Here is an 18,005-nt window from a genome sequence, read left to right as displayed (position 1 = left end):
ACCTAGAGAGGAGCTGGGAGTCTTGCGCACTATTCCAACACAATGGGTGGAACCAGCACCCGGACACCCTGGCTTCTTAATTTTCATGGGACTGTGGAGGTGGGGGACTGGGATCTGATCTTGGGGAGGAAAAGGGACCCTCAGATACCTGTGGTGGTTTCTGGCTGCGCAGATGTCTTGGGCGAAGGCAGGAATGTGGTAGTTAACTCAGGAGCTGCAGAAAGAGTCACCATCAGGGAAGCACCGAGCCCCCAGGTCTGAGAGAAGCCCCCACGCCCCCTGGGCTGCACTGGGGGCCACGCCAGAACCACCGATCCCAGGTGAACCGTGGACCAGAGTGAGCGGAAAGAGCACGCGCGCGGCGGGTGGGGGGCAAGCCTGCGAAGGAAAGGAACCCCAGAGGGAGCCTGGGTGACAGAGAGGAGGACAGAGAGGACCCTGGGATGCACGGGCAGAGAGAAGGGACGGAGAGGAAGGAGGGATGAATGTAGGGTCAGAAGAGAAGGCAAGGAGGAGCGCGCGGAGGGGCGGTTGGAGACGTGGAGGTGGAGAAGGAAGGACAGGTGGGTGAAGGGGAATGGAGAGAGGCACTGACGGGTGGGTAGTTGGGAGGACCAGTGGGTGGCTGGGTGAGTGGCTCAGTAGATGGCTGGGAGGCTCATGGGGCTGGTGGGTAGGTGGATGTGTAGGCAGATAGAGGAAGGAAGGACAACCAGGCAACTAGGCAGAAGGATGGGTATACAGATGGATGGACGGAAGGATGGACAGAAGATGTCTGAGGACCTGATGGAGAATGGACGGCTCGGTAGGCAGCCGAGTTGACCACTAGATGGCAGCACGCACAATTTTAGCTAAAGCCACCAGGGAGCTGGCAGAGTTTGCAGCTTGACACCAAGAAGCCCCTGCTGGGCACCCCGTGGTCTTTGAGGCATAAGTTACACGGTCACCGTGTGACCTCCATCAGAGGATGCTTGTTCAAACTTCTCCCTTAACTCGGACGAATGTGGGGAATTCAGAATCCAACGCCACGTTACAGGTGCGAGAAGAGGCCAGGGATTTAGCATCCTCCCCCCCTCCCCACTGAGACCCTGGCTCCTCCCAGGAGACCCGCCTGAGTTTGGGAAGGAAGGAGAGAAGCTGAAAAGAGCTCTGGATGCCAGGACACGTACTTGGAGGAGGCTCATCTGGACCACGCTCATTGTAACCTGGAAAAGATGTCACAGGTGAGGAGAGGGTCACCCCGTGCTGCCCACGCCCACCATAAGTCTGCGTCTTTACCACTTAAGGTGGGCAGGCCCCCGCCTGCCACACACCTCCGTTCACCCCAGGATGTGCCCTGCCCACTTGGTGAGGACAGGGATGAGCTCTGAGCTGTCCCCAGGCTGGGGATGGAGGGGAGGGAGGGAGCAGTTGGATCAACCTCCCCACGGCCAGGCTTTGTGACTCAGAACCCCATGCAGGGACGCCCTCTTGAATTCTATCTTTTCTGGGTTCTGTGCTGATGCTGGTGCCCCAGAGGTCTGGGTCCCCTCTTGGGCCAGAGTCCCTGACTTCCTCCCTGGCATAGGGGGCCCACTCTAGAGAGACGTTCATCCCTCATCAAGAGAAGAGAGCAGGGCAGGGGTACAGATGGGTTCCACCCCCCCCCCCCAGGTGTCTCCAAGGAAGACTCCTCTGCGAGCTGCATATCTAGAGCAGAGCCAGGCGACGCATGTGGAAGATGGGGCTCCTTCCCTGGACCAACACCCTCGGGCTGCACCCACTTGGGGAAGCCACCCTATCTGAGCCTCGGTTTCTCCTGTAGAATAGGATTCCTCAAGGACCGGCCTTGCAGGGAGGCTGTGGGAGGCCGGACGCGGAGGCAGGGTTCGAAGTCTAAGTCTCCCCTAGAGACCCGACACTGGCATCCTTGTGGGCTGCAGGGGGTGGGTGGGCTGAGGGCTGCTCACCATTGAGGTAGAGGCTGTCCTTGTCCAGAGAGTAGGGGCCCAGCCTGGTGATGCCACGAGTCTGCCTTCTCAGCTCCTGGAACACCTGCTGGGCGGACAGACCTGGGCCCCTGGGTGGCCGCTGGTAGGTGCAGAGGAGATTCACCTGGGTCTGCTCACCGTTCTTCACAGACCTGGGGAGGGACGGGGGAACTTTTTTGGGGGGGTGCAGGTGACCTGGCACCTGCCCACCTGCAGTGGAGAGTGGTCACTGCCCCTCACAGCCTGCCGTGCTTTCCCATCTCAGGAGCTCGCCGCTTGGCTACTTCTGTCTGGAAACCTCTCTCCTCCTGGCCTCTCCTTCCCCTCCTCTCCCCCTCCCCCTTCCTCCTTCAAGAGCCTGCTGACGCTGGGCCCTGGGGGATCCTGCAGTCCCCGTTCTTCCCCATCACAGCCCTGGTCACTCTCGACGGGATCATAAGTCATTTGTCCCTGTTTCTTCCAGAACGTGGCCTCTTGAGGGCGGAAACTGGACTACTCTAGTTCATGGTTGTCATATGGAAGTCCCAGCACCCAGCCCATGGGCCTACCCCAACAGATGGATAAGAAAAGTGAGAAGTATTTCATACAAACGAAATATTATTCAGTCCCGAAAAGGGAGAAAAACCTGACACGTGCTATAACGTGAATGAGAACGTTTATGTCACTGGAACAAACCAGTCACCGGAAGTCTAACACTGTGTGCTGCTGCTCATCAGAGGTTCCTGGAGCTGTCGAATTCACGAGACAGAAGGAGAAAGGGGCCAGGAGCCGGGTGGGGGACAGGGAGTTAATGTTGGAGGACGACAGTGTTTGGGAAGTTTTCAGTTTGGGAAGATGGAAAGCCCTGGAGACGGGTGGTGGTGACAGCTGCACATGCGTGAAGGATTGTGCACCAAAAAATCCTCCAAAGGCCCGTTACTAAAGGCTTAGTCACCAGGTGGCGCTGTAGGCCTTTAAGAGGGATCTTACGGGAGGTCCTCAGGTTATAGGAGGTGTGCCCTCCAAGGGGAGAGTGGGGCTCCACCAATCATCTTTTTTTTTTTTTTTTGGTTCCTGGCAGGATGTAAATGGTTCATTCTGCCACACACTCCTGAAATAATTTGCCTCCTTCATCAGATGCTGAAAGCTATGGGGCTAATAATGCCATAGAGTGGAGCTTCCAAACCATGAGCCAAAAGAAACCTTGTCTTTGTGAATGAATTGCCTCAAGCATTTTGTTATAGTAATGTGAAGCTGACTAGTACAGATGGCAAATTCCAACATGTGCATTTTACTGCAATTTTTAAGAAGTCCCCCAAGACCCTACAGAGCATGGATGCTGATAATGTCTTGAATCTCATCTTCTCCTTCTTTCCCTCTGGCTGCCCTCTCCAGCCACTCTGGCCTCCTTGGTCTTCCCTGAGCAGGCCAAGCTCATTCTCACCCAGGGCCTTTGCCCATGCTGTTCTCTGTGCCTGGAAGTTTTTGTGGCCATTGGGGCACAACTCAGATGTCACCCTCACTCTATTTAATGCTCCCACACCACCTGATGACATTTGAAATCATGTTCCTTAGGTATTTATTTTCCTAATTAATATCAGTTCCTTTTTTTCTGGATGAGGACAGGGACAGTGTCTGTCTGTGTCACTTTGGTGGCTCTACCTAGCTCAGAGGAGCTATCACTTGAAGGGAAATACGAATGGGGAAGCACTTAGTAAACACCAGCAGAATGCACACTGACCCGGGAGTCAGAGCACCTGCCCAGGGCGTGCGGCCTCTCCTTCAGGTGACAGAGAGGTTTGGAAACACATAGTGGTGGTGGCTGCTACAGGGGAGAACCCCACGTTCTCTGCTTCTCTTGTTCTTAACTGACTTGGAGGTCCCACGGCCGGGAAATACATTATTAGCCTGCTATGGAGGGTGCCTCTGATGCGTGGTCATAATGACAACAGTTGCCTAGGTGACTTCAGGGACCTTAGGCTGCTTTTCCTGGGAACATCGACCCTTTGCTGGGCCTGCAGGCGTCCCATGGGTGACGGCCGTGGGAAGGAAAGGTGTGGCATCTCTGCCTTCATGCCGTGTCCAACTCCCTTGTGGCCTTAACCTACGGGATTCCACTCAGCTCTGCATGTGGATGTGTGTGTGTGTGTGTGTGTGTGTGTGTATGTGTGGTGTCCATCCAAAGTCAATGAGATCAGTATCGCAAAGAGCGATCTCCACTCCTGAGCTCCTCCCAGCACTATCGTCACAAAGGGACTCCTAATGGTCACGCAGACCATACGTAGGACGATGGCTGCCAGGGCTGGGGGATGGGGTAGGGTGATACTGGTCAAAAGGCGCAAAGTGGTAACTAGGTAGAGAGACCTGGATTAGCTGGAAGGTGGCCATCACTTCACAGCGGATATCAACATACACAATTTTTATATGTCAAAAGTGAAGTTGTGACAAAATAAAGAACTGAAAAGCCCAAGAAGAGAACAAACTAGCACACACCAGCCGAGGGGCGAGGCCTTTGGTGGGTGGAGGAGGGCAGGGTCTCTTCTCACCTTAGGGCCGTGACCTGGCAGCCTCTGTACTGGGCCCCCAGGCTGCTCCTCTGGAACAAAGGGCTGAGCTGGAGAGGAAGGAGGGAGGCTGTGTTGGTCCAGGCAGGTGCTGCCCTCTGAGGGGGGGGCATGGGGCGAGGGGAGAAGGCCACTCACCAGGTGCTGCATGAGGGTGTCCGTGATGTTGAACTTGAGGGATCGGGGGTGGCGCATTTCAGACGAGTAGCGCAGGTTGCGGAGGGTGAAGTTCAGGGTGAAGGGCTCCCTGCTGACCTCCCCAGCTACAGCAGGTGGGCAAGAGAGGAAGCTGGCACGGATGACCGTGGCCGAAGGGGGTAGCATGGGGGCCAGGTGGGGGCGGTGTGTGCCCTTGGGTGGGGCCTCCAGGGCCCCCTGTCCTGGGTCCTGGTGGAGAGCCCCAGGCCCCTTCAGCCTCTGCTTCCTGCTTCACGAGTTGCTACTTGAATAAGCTGTTTACATTTTTAAAATCATGCCTCAGTTTACCTTTTGACGGCAGGAAGGGAGGGTTTGTGATGGAAGCCAAGGGAGGGTGGGAATGTGGGGGAATGTGTCCGGAGAGCCCTCCCGCCCTGGGCTGGGACACTGCAATGGCCCAGGAGAGAGAGAAGGCGGGGGTGGTGCTTCCCTCTCCGAGGACAGGGGGTGTGGGAAGCCAACATCAGGGGTACTCACTGGTGGGGGTTAGGGCCGTGGATCCAAAGGTGTAACCTGCACAGAGAAGTGAGGCAGAGCCGAGGGTCAGCTGGGGGACCCGGAAGATCAAGGATAGAAGAGGTTTGGGGAACTGTTTTGGGGTCAAAGCAGAGGAAAGAGGCGGTGGAGGGACGTTCTGGGAGAAGGTTATCGGGCGACGGGACTGCAGGTGGCTGGACCTGGTCACTGACCAGGTCGATCTCAAGGAAGATGGAAGTCAGACCCAGAAGGAGAGAAAGATGGGCCCAGGTCCCCCCTAGAGAGATGGAGGCTTTGCTCGAACTCTGGGAAACCCCACTCCAACGGGCATAGGGAGCATGGCTCTGAGTCAGCCCCTCACCGTTGACGTAGAGACTGTTCCTGTCCAGACTGTAGGAGCCCAGCCGGGTGACACCATGGGTCTCGTGGCTCAGTTCCCAGTACAGCCGCTCCGTGTCCAGCCGGGTGCCCACGGGGTCAGAGTGGAAGGTGCAGATCATATCCACTCCCGTGGAGGCTCCGCCATCCTCAGGCCTGGAGAAGGGGGGACATGGGGCGTGGGATGCTGAGGAGGGCCTTGAGCCATCTGGGTGTGGGGGGGAGAAGGCCGAGGGAGACACCGTGGGGCCAGCTGTCAAGGCCACAGGGGGCCTGTCCTGAGTGTGTCATCAGACGGCCTCCTGGCCCTGGGGACCCGACACATCTTGAGTAAACTGTGCAGACAGGGTGTGGGGTTGTCCTCCTGCTTCTCAGAGGAGAACCCTCCCTGAAGGCAGAGTGTCACCTGGATTTTGTACACTAAACACAGTTCCTCGTCTCAAAGCCACCGAATGCTCAGGCCTTTGCTCCCCCTGGGCAGGAAGAAGGGGTGGCGGTCCCATGGTAGGTGCTGGAGGCTCCCTGGCTGGTGCCTGAGGTCCACCCCACCCGAGTGAGCACTTCCTCCGGGCCTCACCTGAGCGAGGCCAGCCTGCAGCCGGCGTAGAGGGGGCCCACACTGGTCTTGTTGAGCAAGGTCTCGAGCTGGTGGGAAGGGACAGGAGGTTAGAGAGCCTGGCCGCAGGGTGACGCGGGCAGGGGTGAGGGGGCCGGGAGTGGCCATGGGAGGCTCTCACTTGGCGCTTCAGGATCTTCTCGGTGAAGATGAACTTCAAGGACCCTGGGTGCTCCATCTCTTCCGTGTGTTGCATGTTGGTGATGGTGAAGTTGAGGGTGACCGCTACCATGGAGGAGCCATTGACTGCAGAGGAAGAGGAAGGTGTCAGACACAGTAGTCACCCTGCTGGCCTCCCGTCCTGACTGCGGGCTGCTGGCTGTAGACGCCTGAACTGCAGCGGGGGACCTCGTGGAATCCCTAAGACTTCAGGAACCTTGTGTCATTCAGGGAGCATTTATTGAGTGCCTAATGTGTGCAAAGTTCTCTGATGGAAGTGGCAACACCATTATGCTTTTGGGGGAGGCCATGAACCATCCAGGAAGGCCACCAAGCAATGACTTAAGATGGCTTTCCAGAGAAAGCGCCATTTCAGGTGTGACCAAAAGCATGGGTAAGGGGTCCACCGTGGAGCGTGGACTCCAGGAGGGAGCAGCCGCCTGGGCAAAGGCTGGGAAGAGGAGAGAGCAAGGTGCCGCGACGCACAGGAACAGGAAGTCCTCTTATGGTGGCCGTAGGAAGGGACGATGTGAGAAGGGAAGGACCCAAAGGGGAAGGAATGACTCTGCAGAACACGGGTCCGGATGTGGCTTGCACACCAGATAGAGTCATCCAAAGATTGACGGGAACCCCACGGACAAAGGTACCTTAGGAGGGAGGTGGCAGCTGAGGTGCAGAGGGTGACGGGAGGCCAGAGTGGAGGCTGTGGGTGTCATCAGAGTGAGGCAGAGAAAGGAAGGGCTTGGGAGACCCCAGAGGGAGGAGGGGTTAGATTGGCCGCGGGGTGGACGCAGGAGGTGAGCAGGAACGGTCAAGCCTGGCTTTTTGTCTCTGCTTTTGGCAACGGAGGAGGAGGTTTGGGGGACCTTCTCCTTAGGGTGTCAGAGACCAGGGGGCCTGTGTGATGGCCGGGAGGCGAGAGGGCCACAGGTCAGTAACCTCTGTGTGGCATGGGCTGGACCCAGGATTTGGATCCTGAGACCTAGACGGTCCCTGGAATCCACAGAAATGGGTGAGTTCCTTGGGGAAGGTGAGCGAGCAACAAGAGGAATGATTAGGTGCAAACGGGTCGGTACCAATTGTACTGGAGCAAAGAGAAGCCTGCATCCTGGAGATGCTGCCTTCCCACCTGGGGCAGGCGGAGCCAGAGAGGGTGCTAAGAAGAATGCGGTGGTCATGGCTGCCGAGGAAAAAGGCCAGGAAGGAGACCCAAGGTGTGTTACCTCTTTAAGGGAACGGGGTCAGCAGTGGTGATTGCCGTGTATGAATTTGTGCCTTTCTCTGTACCCCATACAGTCTGGAGTCGGGGCCTCCTTCCTGGGGATATGTGTGCAGGGGTAGGCGACTTTGCCACCCCGATTCAGTCCCCATTCCTATGCATCTCCTCTGGACTCTTCCCCATCCAAAGAGTGGGTAATCAGGGAGGGCCGGCTGGTTGAGGAGCTCCCAGTTTGGGGGGCAGGGTGGAACCCAGGGATCTGGACTACTATGATTCACAAAATGAAGACAGAGCCCTCACCTGGAAAGGGTCAAAGTTCACTCCTAACCCCAGAGCGGCCGAGGCTTCACTTCAAGTACAGTCCTGGATGGAAGCTAACTTAGGATCTGCCGCAGCAGGGAAGGACAGCTGCATCCCAGCACGGCCCTTTACCAGAGAGTGGATCCTCTAACTGCAGAAGTTGGGGGAACATACCCCAAGTGCTGGGCTGGGGCCTCCACCATCCAGGAGATGCTCGGGAGGAGATGCCGGGGTCTGGGAACTAGCAGGTACAGCTCCCTGTACGTACTGGGTTGGACGGGGCTGGGATTGGGAGTGGAGGCAAGGAGCCCTGGCCTTGAAGGGCTTGGACCAGGCAGAAGGTTACAAGAGTGAGAGCTGAGAGAGACCCAGAATACTCACTGCTGGAGGTAGTGGTCGAGGCCTGGCGGGTATAGCCTGTACAGGTAGGAGGAGAAAGAGTTAGAGGGAAGGGCATCAGAGAAGAGAGAAAGACCGTGCAGAACTCACGGAACTGCTGTGACAGATGGCAGCCCCTCACCATCAACACAGAGACTGTCCTTATCCAGGGTGTAGGGCCCCAGCTGGGAGATGCCCTGGGTGAGCTGGCTCAGTTCCTCGTACAACTGCTTTCTGTCCAGCCCAGCACTTGTGGGGCCTGGGCGGTGGGTACAAGCAGCATCCACTCTGGTGGCAGCCCCATCCTTCTCTGGCCTGGGAAGAGCAAGTAAGAGAGACAGCTGTAAGTCGAGAGCCCAGGAAGGGGTCCTGAGTTTTGGGGGAGCAGGTCAGGAAGCAGCCAGAGGCAAAGACAAGTGTGGCAGAGAAGTGAGAAGCCAGACTAAGATCCTGTGAGGGACACTGAGGGCAGAGTCATGGACTCAGGAGTCTCTATTAAATGGCGAGACTTGGAGCCTGCATCCCATGGCACGTGGGCAGGAGTCAGACACTGGGGACCAAAGAAGAGGTGCAGCTGCTGATTAAAACGGGCAGAGAATACAAGTTCGTGCTGAGAGAGAAATTGACACTCAGAGAAAATGGCCTCATTGGGAAAGGGAGTAGAGTGAGATTTCAGAAGGACGACCATCACGTGGGAGATCCAGTATGGTTGATGGATTCTACAAAATCCAGGGGTGGGGCGGGGAGTTGAGGGGTGAAGTTGTAGTTTTAGGACACTCCTGGTGCTACAGCCAACACCTCCTGAATTCCACCTCTACTGAAGACAGCCAGAGGAGTGAAGGAAGGAAGTGACCAAACTCCTGAGCTGGGGAGCACTTGAGGAAGTCATAGACTGGTACTGGAAGCACTCACCTGAGCAACGTCAGTCTGCAGCCAGAGTACAGGGGACCCACACTGGTGTTCTTGAACAAGGGTCCGAGCTGTGGAGGAGACAGAGGGGGGAGTGGGTCAGCTGAGAGGTGGGCAATGGCATCATTGGTGGGTGTGGGGATCCTGGAGGATACAGGTGCATCAGAGGGTGGGACACAGGCAGGCTGGCTCCAGTGGGCAGGACAAGAGTGGGACAGGCACTGTGCTCACCAGGTGCTGCAGGACCTTCTGAGTGGTGTTGAAGGTCAAGGACCCTGGGGGCTGCATGTCGTCCTCGTAGCGCAGGTTGGTGATGGTGAAGTTGAGGGTGAAGGACTCCAGGGGAGGTCCTGAGACTGCATCAGGGGAGGGAGAGGAGAGATACTCTGAGTAAAGTCTGCAGTGAACAAAGTGGGCAGGCAGGTCTGTGGCCATAGTCCTTACACCATGGAGCACATTGCTTGAGAAGTTTGCAATGCTGAGGGTCCTTGGTGCCTAATGCCTAAACCAAGCCTTGATTGTCACATGCTACAAGCAGGAGGGAAGGATCTGGAAGCTACAAATCTCTGATGAAAGAAGTTATTACACACTTCTATTTTTATGAATTTTTGAACCTACCTTTGTCTGTTTTCCAGCCAAATGACATTTAATGACCTTGGTGTGTGTCCAGGCAACAACACAAGGTCATCAGAGCTGAGACCTATCCCACTGGCTTTCCAGACTGAGATCCGGATCCTACCCTCCCTGACAGCTGGAGATGTGGGCAGGTGTCTGCTGCATGCCCCCTGGAGGTCAAGGGACCATGACAGGGTCACTGTGGACTCACCACTGGGAGTAGTTGCTGTGGCCTGGTGGGTGTAACCTGCAGCAGGAGAAGGGGAGAGAGGCACGGGGGAGAATGAATATGAACGTGTGAGTGGGTAAGGACGAAGCCCGCCCAGACGTGGAGGACGTGAGCTCTACCCTAGAGCACAGCACGGGTGGCCCCTGCTCACCATTGACATAGAGACTGTTCTGGTCCAGGGCGTAGGGGCCCAGCTGGGTGATGCCGTGGGTCAGTGGGCTCAGCTCCCAGTACAGCTTCTCTCTGTCCAGCTTGGGGCCCACGGGGTCAGGACGGTAGGTGCAGACAGCGTCCACCCTGGTGGCTGACCCATCCTTCTCAGACCTGGGGAGAGCAGGGGGCATGAGTGCATTTTCAGAGAAAGGTCCAGAGATACCTCTGATTAGGGCACAAAAGTGACAGAGAAAATGAGGAGGCCCTGGAGGGGTGGGAAGCCAGCCTGGTCATCCTGTGCACTGACTTCTGGACGGCCTCCCCCTGGGAGAGGAGTCGGCTGAAGGGAAACTGTTCCTGATTTTTTAGAATAAAAATGCAACCTTATCGCTTGGGGACAGGTGGGTCCCAGGTGGGACAGGTGAAGAACTGGAGTTGTGAATTAAGGCAAATGTAGAAAGTGTGTCTGTCACAAGATCCATCCTGGTAAGAGAATCCATCATCTAAACAAATGCCCTTCTTGTAAAAGGGAGAAGGGAGGGAGGGGACGAGGGTCAGTCATGCTGATGGACAGAATTTGAGACAGGTCAGGAGGGGGAAGTGGAAGGGTTAAGGGAGGCCTTGGTGCTGGAGGTGATGCCTCCTGAGGCCATCTCTGTGGATAACAGGAAGGACAGGGGGGCAGGAAGGAAGCACTCACACTCCGTGGCCCTGGGAGCACCAGTGACTCTAAGTCTCACCTGAGCAAAGTCAGTCTGCAGCCAGAGTACAGGGGACCCACACTGGTGTTCTTGAACAAGGGCTTGAGCTGTGGAGGAGAGAGGGGTGACTGGGTTAGCTGAGAGATGGGCAATGGCATCATTGGTGGGTGAGGAGATCCTGGAGGATACACGTGCATCAGAGGGTGGGACACAGGCAGGCTGGCTCCAGTGGGCAGGACCCGAGTGGGACAGGCACTGTGCTCACCAGGTGCTGCAGGACCTTCTGAGTGGTGTTGAAGGTCAAGGACCCTGGGGGCTGCATGTTGTCCTCGTAGCGCAGGTTGGTGATGGTGAAGTTGAGGGTGAAGGACTCCAGGGGAGGTCCTGAGGCTGAATTAGGGGAGGGAGAGGAGAGGTCCCCTGAGTCAGTCTGGGGTGGACAATGTGGGCAGGCAGGGTCTGTGGCCATGGGCCTCACACCAAGGAGCACATCGGTTGAGGATGTAGGAATGGCTGAGGGTCGTTGGTGCCTAATGCCTAAACCAAGCCTTGATTGTCACATGCTGCAAGTAAGAAGGGAAGGTTCTGCAAGCTACAATGCTCTGTTGAAAGAATTTATTACACATCTCTATTTTTTATGAATTTTCGAACCTACTTTTGTCTGTTTTTCCACCCAAACGACATTTAATGACCTTGGTGTGTGTCCAGGCATCAATACAAGGTGATCAGAGCTGAGACCTATCCCACTGACTTTCCAGCCTGTGACTTGGATCCTACCCTCCCTGACAGCTGGAGATGTGGGCAGGGGTCTCCTGCTTGCCCCATGGAGGTCAAGGGACCATGACAGGGTCACTGTGGACTCACCACTGGGAGTAGTTGCTGTGGCCTGGTGGGTGTAACCTGCAGCAGGAGAAGGGGAGAGAGGCACGGGGGAGAATGAATATGAACGTGTGAGTGGGTAAGGACGAAGCCCGCCCAGACGTGGAGGACGTGGGCTCTACCCTAGAGCACAGCACGGGTGGCCCCTGCTCACCATTGACATAGAGACTGTTCTGGTCCAGGGCGTAGGGGCCCAGCTGGGTGATGCCGTGGGTCAGTGGGCTCAGCTCCCAGTACAGCTTCTCTCTGTCCAGCTTGGGGCCCACGGGGTCAGGACGGTAGGTGCAGACAGCGTCCACCCTGGTGGCTGACCCATCCTTCTCAGACCTTGGGAGAGCAGGGGGGATGAGTGCATTTTCAGAGAAAGGTCCAGAGATACCTCTGATTAGGGCAGAAAAGTGACAGAGAAAATGAGGAGGCCCTGGAAGGGTGGGAAGCCAGCCTGGTCATCCTGTGCACTGACTTCTGGACGGCCTCCCCCTGGGAGAGGAATCAGCTGAAGGGAAAATGTTCCTGAAGGTGGAGAATAAAAATCCACTCATGGCTTGGGGACAGGTGGGTCCCAGGTGGGACAGGTGGACAACTGGAGTTGGGGATTTAGACAGAATTTGAGACAGGTCAGGGGGGAAGTGGAAGGGTTAAGGGAGGCCTTGGTGCTGGAGCTGATGCCTCCTGAGGCCATCTCTGTGGAGGACGGAAGGACAGGGGGGCAGGAAGGAAGCACCCACACTGCTTGGGCTGGGAGCACCAGTGACTCTAAGTCTCACCTGAGCAAAGTCAGTCTGCAGCCAGAGTACAGGGGACCCACACTGGTGTTCTTGAACAAGGGTCCGAGCTGTGGAGGAGACAGAGGGGGGAGTGGGTCAGCTGAGAGGTGGGCAATGGCATCATTGGTGGGTGAGGGGATCCTGGAGGATACAGGTGCATCCGAGGGTGGGACATAGGCTGGCTCCAGTGGGCAGGACCCGAGTGGGACAGGCACTGTGCTCACCAGGTGCTGCAGGACCTTCTGAGTGGTGTTGAAGGTCAAGGACCCTGGGGGCTGCATGTCGTCCTCGTAGCGCAGGTTGTTGATGGTGAAGTTGAGGGTGAAGGGCTCCAGGGGAGGTCCTGAGGCTGCATCAGGGGAGGGAGAGGAGAGGACCTTTGAGTCAGGTATGGGTGGATTTTGCGGGCAGGCAGGGTCTGTGGTCACAGTCTGAGATCAGGGAGGATCTCACTGGAGACTACAGCAATGGATTAGTGTCCTTTCGGTCCAAGCCCTGCGCCACCATTGTGGATCACATTCAGTCATCGAATCCTACAGTTAGCGAGGGGAAGATGTGGAACCTCCAAAGCTTCAAGGAGACAGTTGAACATCTAATATTTTATTTCTGGTAATTCTATTGAATTGTTCATTTATTACTTTCATCTCTCCACCCAATTATCAATCAGTGGCATTCTCTCTATTTCCAAGGAAATATGGCCAGAAGTGTCCAACGACACGGTGGTGATAGTATGATTGCAAGGACTTCCCAGCCTGTGACCCCAACTTCTTCCTTCCTGGACCGCTGGCGATGTGGTCAGGGCCTGTTGCTTCCTTCCCTGGCTGTGGGACTTCCCAGGACCACTGACTACTCACCACTGGTGGTGGTCATGGCAGTCCGGTGGGTGTAACCTGCAGAGAGCCAGAGAGAGTGACCTTGAGGAGGTGCTGGGAGGGGAGGAGGACCGAGGAGGCTTGCAAGGGGATGCTGTGGGCTCCACCACGCAGCAGGGCAAGATGGCCCTGCTCACCGTTGACGAAGAGACTGTTCCGGTCCAGGGTGTAGCTGCCCAGCTGAGTGACCCCTTGTGTGAGCAGGCTCAGCTCCCAGTACAGCTGCTCTCTGTCCAGCTTGGGTTCCAAGGGGTCAGGATGGTAGGTGCAGACGGTGTGCACTCCTGTGGCTGAGCCATTCTTTTCAGACCTGGGGGAGAATGCAGAGGAAGAGGAATGAGAGCCTTTTCAGGAAAGGGGCCAGGAATACCGCCACCAAGAAGGGAAAATGATAGAGGCAATGAGAAGGCCCGCAGAAGCGTGAGAGGTCAGATACAGGTTCTCCGAGGGCACTGGCTTCTGAACAGCTGGCCACTGCGACAGAGTTGGCAGGTGTGAAAATGGATCCTGAATTTTAAAGATGAAACATGCCACCTCATGGCTTGGGGACAGGCAGGTCCCAAGGTGGGACAGGTGGAGAACTCGAGTTGGGGATTACAGCAAACGTAGAAAGTGTGTCTGTCACAAGATCCATCCTGGCAACAGAATCCACCATCTAGAGGAAATGCCCTTCTTGTAAAAGGGAGAAGGGAGGGAGGGGATGAGGGTCAGTCATGCTGATGGACAGTGTTTGAGACAGGTCTGGAGGGGGAAGTGGAAGGGTTAAGGGAGGCCTTGGTGCTGGAGATGATGCCTCCTGAGGCCATCTCTGAGGAGGACAGGAAGGACAGGGGGGCAGGAAGGAAGCATCCACACTGCTTGGGTCTGGGAGCACCAGTGACTCTAAGTCTCACCTGAGCAAAGTCAGTCTGCAGCCAGAGTACAGGGGACCCACACTGGTGTTCTTGAACAAGGGCCTGAGCTGTGGAGGAGACAGAGGGGGGAGTGGGTCAGCTGAGAGGTGGGCAATGGCACCATTGGTGGGTGTGGGGATCCTGGAGGATACAGGTGCATCAGAGGGTGGGACACAGGCAGGCTGGCTCCAGTGGGCAGGACCCGAGTGGGACAGGCACTGTGCTCACCAGGTGCTGCAGGACCTTCTGAGTGGTGTTGAAGGTCAAGGACCCTGGGGGCTGCATGTCGTCCTCGTAGCGCAGGTTGGTGATGGTGAAGTTGAGGGTGAAGGACTCCAGGGGAGGTCCTGAGGCTGAATTAGGGGAGGGAGAGGAGAGGTCCCCTGAGTCAGTCTGGGGTGGACAATGTGGGCAGGCAGGGTCTGTGGCCATGGGCCTCACACCAAGGAGCACATCGGTTGAGGATGTAGGAATGGCTGAGGGTCGTTGGTGCCTAATGCCTAAACCAAGCCTTGATTGTCACATGCTGCAAGTAAGAAGGGAAGGTTCTGCAAGCTACAATGCTCTGTTGAAAGAATTTATTACACATCTCTATTTTTTATGAATTTTCGAACCTACTTTTGTCTGTTTTTCCACCCAAACGACATTTAATGACCTTGGTGTGTGTCCAGGCATCAATACAAGGTGATCAGAGCTGAGACCTATCCCACTGACTTTCCAGCCTGTGACTTGGATCCTACCCTCCCTGACAGCTGGAGATGTGGGCAGGGGTCTCCTGCTTGCCCCATGGAGGTCAAGGGACCATGACAAAGTCACTGTGGACTCACCAGTGGGACTCGTTGCTGTGGCCTGGTATGTGTAACCTGCAGCAGGAGAGGGGGAGAGAGGTGCGAGGGAGAATGAATATGAACGTGTGAGTGGGTAAGGACGAAGCCTGCCCAGACGTGGAGGACGTGGGCTCTACCCTAGAGCACAGCACGGGTGGCCCCTGCTCACCATTGACATAGAGACTGTTCTGGTCCAGGGCGTAGGGGCCCAGCTGGGTGATGCCGTGGGTCAGTGGGCTCAGCTCCCAGTACAGCTTCTCTCTGTCCAGCTTGGGACCCACGGGGTCAGGATGGTAGGTGCAGACAGCGTCCACCCTGGTGGCTGACCCATCCTTCTCAGACCTGGGGAGAGCAGGGGGCATGAGTGCATTTTCAGAGAAAGGTCCAGAGATACCTCTGATTAGGGCAGAAAAGTGACAGAGAAAATGAGGAGGCCCTGCAAGGGTGGGAAGCCAGCCTGGTCATCCTGTGCACTGACTTCTGGACGGCCTCCCCCTGGAAGAGAAGATGTCTGACCGGATAATGTTCCTGAAGTTGGAGAATGAAATTGCAACCTCATGGTTTGGGGACAGGAGGGTTCCAGGTGGGACAGGTGGAGAACTGGAGTTGGGGATTTAGGCAAATGGAGAAAGTGTGTTTGTCACAGATACATCCTGGCAACAGAATCCATCATGTAGAGGCAATGTAAAAGGGAGAAGGGAGGGAGGGGACGAGGGTCAGTGATGCTGATGGACAGAATTTGAGACAGGTCAGGAGGAGAGAGTGGAAGGGTTAAAGGAGGCCTTGCGACTAGAGCCTGTTAGAGCCTACCAACAGGAGGTCTCGCTGAGTGACTGTCATTTCCTTCCCATTATCAGAAGAGGCTTTGTAGGTCACTTTTGTAGTGACCTGGATATTGACTGCCCCGATCCTCAAAATAGCAAAATTGTCTTCAGACGTAGGTGTGTTGCCCATGGATTGAGCTACGCTCACCTGTTCCTTTGTGATGTTACCCCTTTGCCCTGTTTGGAATAGAATGTTCCTTGGAAATGCCATTTGTGTGACCCCTTCTCTTGTTCTGCCTTTGGGTGTGGCCTTCCTAGATGTCAGTCAACCTGCTGATAGCAGACATCACGAAGCTAGGCACAGCTCCCCGAATGTTGACCCCTTGCATCATTTGAATGGCTTTACCTCAATAAAAGGATTAAGCAGGAGCTTACTCTCTCTCATTCTGGGGACACTTAAGGTCAGAAGAACTCTCACAGGACCCCAAAAGAAAAAGGTATCTCTGTCTCTTGTGTGTTTATTTCATGTAGCCATTTCCCTGGAGTGACCCTGAGTTTTTTTAATGCAAGGAACGCAACAGGAGCTGATGCCTCCTGAAACCATTTTTGCGAAGGACAGAAGGGCAGGAAGGAAGCACCCACACTGCTTGGGCCTGGGAGCACCAGTGATCCCAAGTCTCACCTGAGCAAAGTAAGTCTGCAGCCAGAGTACAGGGGACCCACACTGGTGTTCTTGAACAAGGGTCCGAGCTGTGGAGGAGACAGAGGGGGGAGTGGGTCAGCTGAGAGGTGGGCAATGGCATCACTGGTGGGTGTGGGGATCCTGGAGGATACAGGTGCATCAGAGGGTGGGACACAGGCAGGCTGGCTCCAGTGGGCAGGACCCGAGTGGGACAGGCACTGTGCTCACCAGGTGCTGCAGGACCTTCTGAGTGGTGTTGAAGGTCAAGGACCCTGGGGGCTGCATGTCGTCCTCGTAGCGCAGGTTGGTGATGGTGAAGTTGAGGGTGAAGGACTCCAGGGGAGGTCCTGAGGCTGAATTAGGGGAGGGAGAGGAGAGGTCCCCTGAGTCAGTCTGGGGTGGACAATGTGGGCAGGCAGGGTCTGTGGCCATGGGCCTCACACCAAGGAGCACATCGGTTGAGGATGTAGGAATGGCTGAGGGTCGTTGGTGCCTAATGCCTAAACCAAGCCTTGATTGTCACATGCTGCAAGTAAGAAGGGAAGGTTCTGCAAGCTACAATGCTCTGTTGAAAGAATTTATTACACATCTCTATTTTTTATGAATTTTCGAACCTACTTTTGTCTGTTTTTCCACCCAAACGACATTTAATGACCTTGGTGTGTGTCCAGGCATCAATACAAGGTGATCAGAGCTGAGACCTATCCCACTGACTTTCCAGCCTGTGACTTGGATCCTACCCTCCCTGACAGCTGGAGATGTGGGCAGGGGTCTCCTGCTTGCCCCATGGAGGTCAAGGGACCATGACAAAGTCACTGTGGACTCACCAGTGGGACTCGTTGCTGTGGCCTGGTATGTGTAACCTGCAGCAGGAGAGGGGGAGAGAGGTGCGAGGGAGAATGAATATGAACGTGTGAGTGGGTAAGGACGAAGCCCGCCCAGACGTGGAGGACGTGGGCTCTACCCTAGAGCACAGCACGGGTGGCCCCTGCTCACCATTGACATAGAGACTGTTCTGGTCCAGGGCGTAGGGGCCCAGCTGGGTGATGCCGTGGGTCAGTGGGCTCAGCTCCCAGTACAGCTTCTCTCTGTCCAGCTTGGGGCCCACGGGGTCAGGACGGTAGGTGCAGACAGCGTCCACCCTGGTGGCTGACCCATCCTTCTCAGACCTGGGGAGAGCAGGGGGCATGAGTGCATTTTCAGAGAAAGGTCCAGAGATACCTCTGATTAGGGCAGAAAAGTGACAGAGAAAATGAGGAGGCCCTGGAAGGGTGGGAAGCCAGCCTGGTCATCCTGTGCACTGACTTCTGGACGGCCTCCCCCTGGGAGAGGAGTCGGCTGACAGGAAAATGTTCCTGAAGGTGGAGAATAAAAATCCACTCATGGCTTGGGGACAGGTGGGTCCCAGGTGGGACAGGTGGAGAACTGGAGTTGGAGATTTAGGCAAATGTAGAAAGTGTGTCTGTCACAAGATCC

At 56.0% G+C, this 18,005-nt stretch overlaps 1 protein-coding gene across 1 annotated transcript in view; it reads right to left on the bottom strand.

Moving 5' to 3' along the window:
* LOC124092340 (mucin-16) overlaps positions 1-18,005 on the bottom strand; it is a 92,537-nt gene that overhangs the window by 10,110 nt on the left and 64,422 nt on the right. Inside the window, 31 exon segments of the mRNA XM_058579132.1 lie at positions 149-214; positions 1,170-1,205; positions 1,950-2,122; positions 4,496-4,563; positions 4,652-4,776; positions 5,189-5,224; positions 5,550-5,722; positions 6,144-6,211; positions 6,304-6,428; positions 8,242-8,277; positions 8,381-8,553; positions 9,151-9,218; positions 9,379-9,503; positions 9,974-10,009; positions 10,143-10,315; positions 10,885-10,952; positions 11,111-11,235; positions 11,710-11,745; positions 11,879-12,051; positions 12,492-12,559; positions 12,716-12,939; positions 13,346-13,381; positions 13,501-13,673; positions 14,257-14,324; positions 14,485-14,609; positions 15,084-15,119; positions 15,253-15,425; positions 16,530-16,597; positions 16,758-16,882; positions 17,357-17,392; positions 17,526-17,698. Coding sequence (XP_058435115.1) covers positions 149-214; positions 1,170-1,205; positions 1,950-2,122; positions 4,496-4,563; positions 4,652-4,776; positions 5,189-5,224; positions 5,550-5,722; positions 6,144-6,211; positions 6,304-6,428; positions 8,242-8,277; positions 8,381-8,553; positions 9,151-9,218; positions 9,379-9,503; positions 9,974-10,009; positions 10,143-10,315; positions 10,885-10,952; positions 11,111-11,235; positions 11,710-11,745; positions 11,879-12,051; positions 12,492-12,559; positions 12,716-12,939; positions 13,346-13,381; positions 13,501-13,673; positions 14,257-14,324; positions 14,485-14,609; positions 15,084-15,119; positions 15,253-15,425; positions 16,530-16,597; positions 16,758-16,882; positions 17,357-17,392; positions 17,526-17,698 — 3,188 coding nt within the window.

The sequence above is a fragment of the Marmota monax genome, unplaced genomic scaffold, assembly GCF_021218885.2.
Source record: "Marmota monax isolate L192 unplaced genomic scaffold, Marmota_monax_Labrador192_F-V1.1 WCK01_AAM20220418_F8-fsc00102, whole genome shotgun sequence".
NCBI lineage: Eukaryota > Metazoa > Chordata > Mammalia > Rodentia > Sciuridae > Marmota > Marmota monax.
This window is presented reverse-complemented; position numbering and strand designations above follow the sequence as displayed.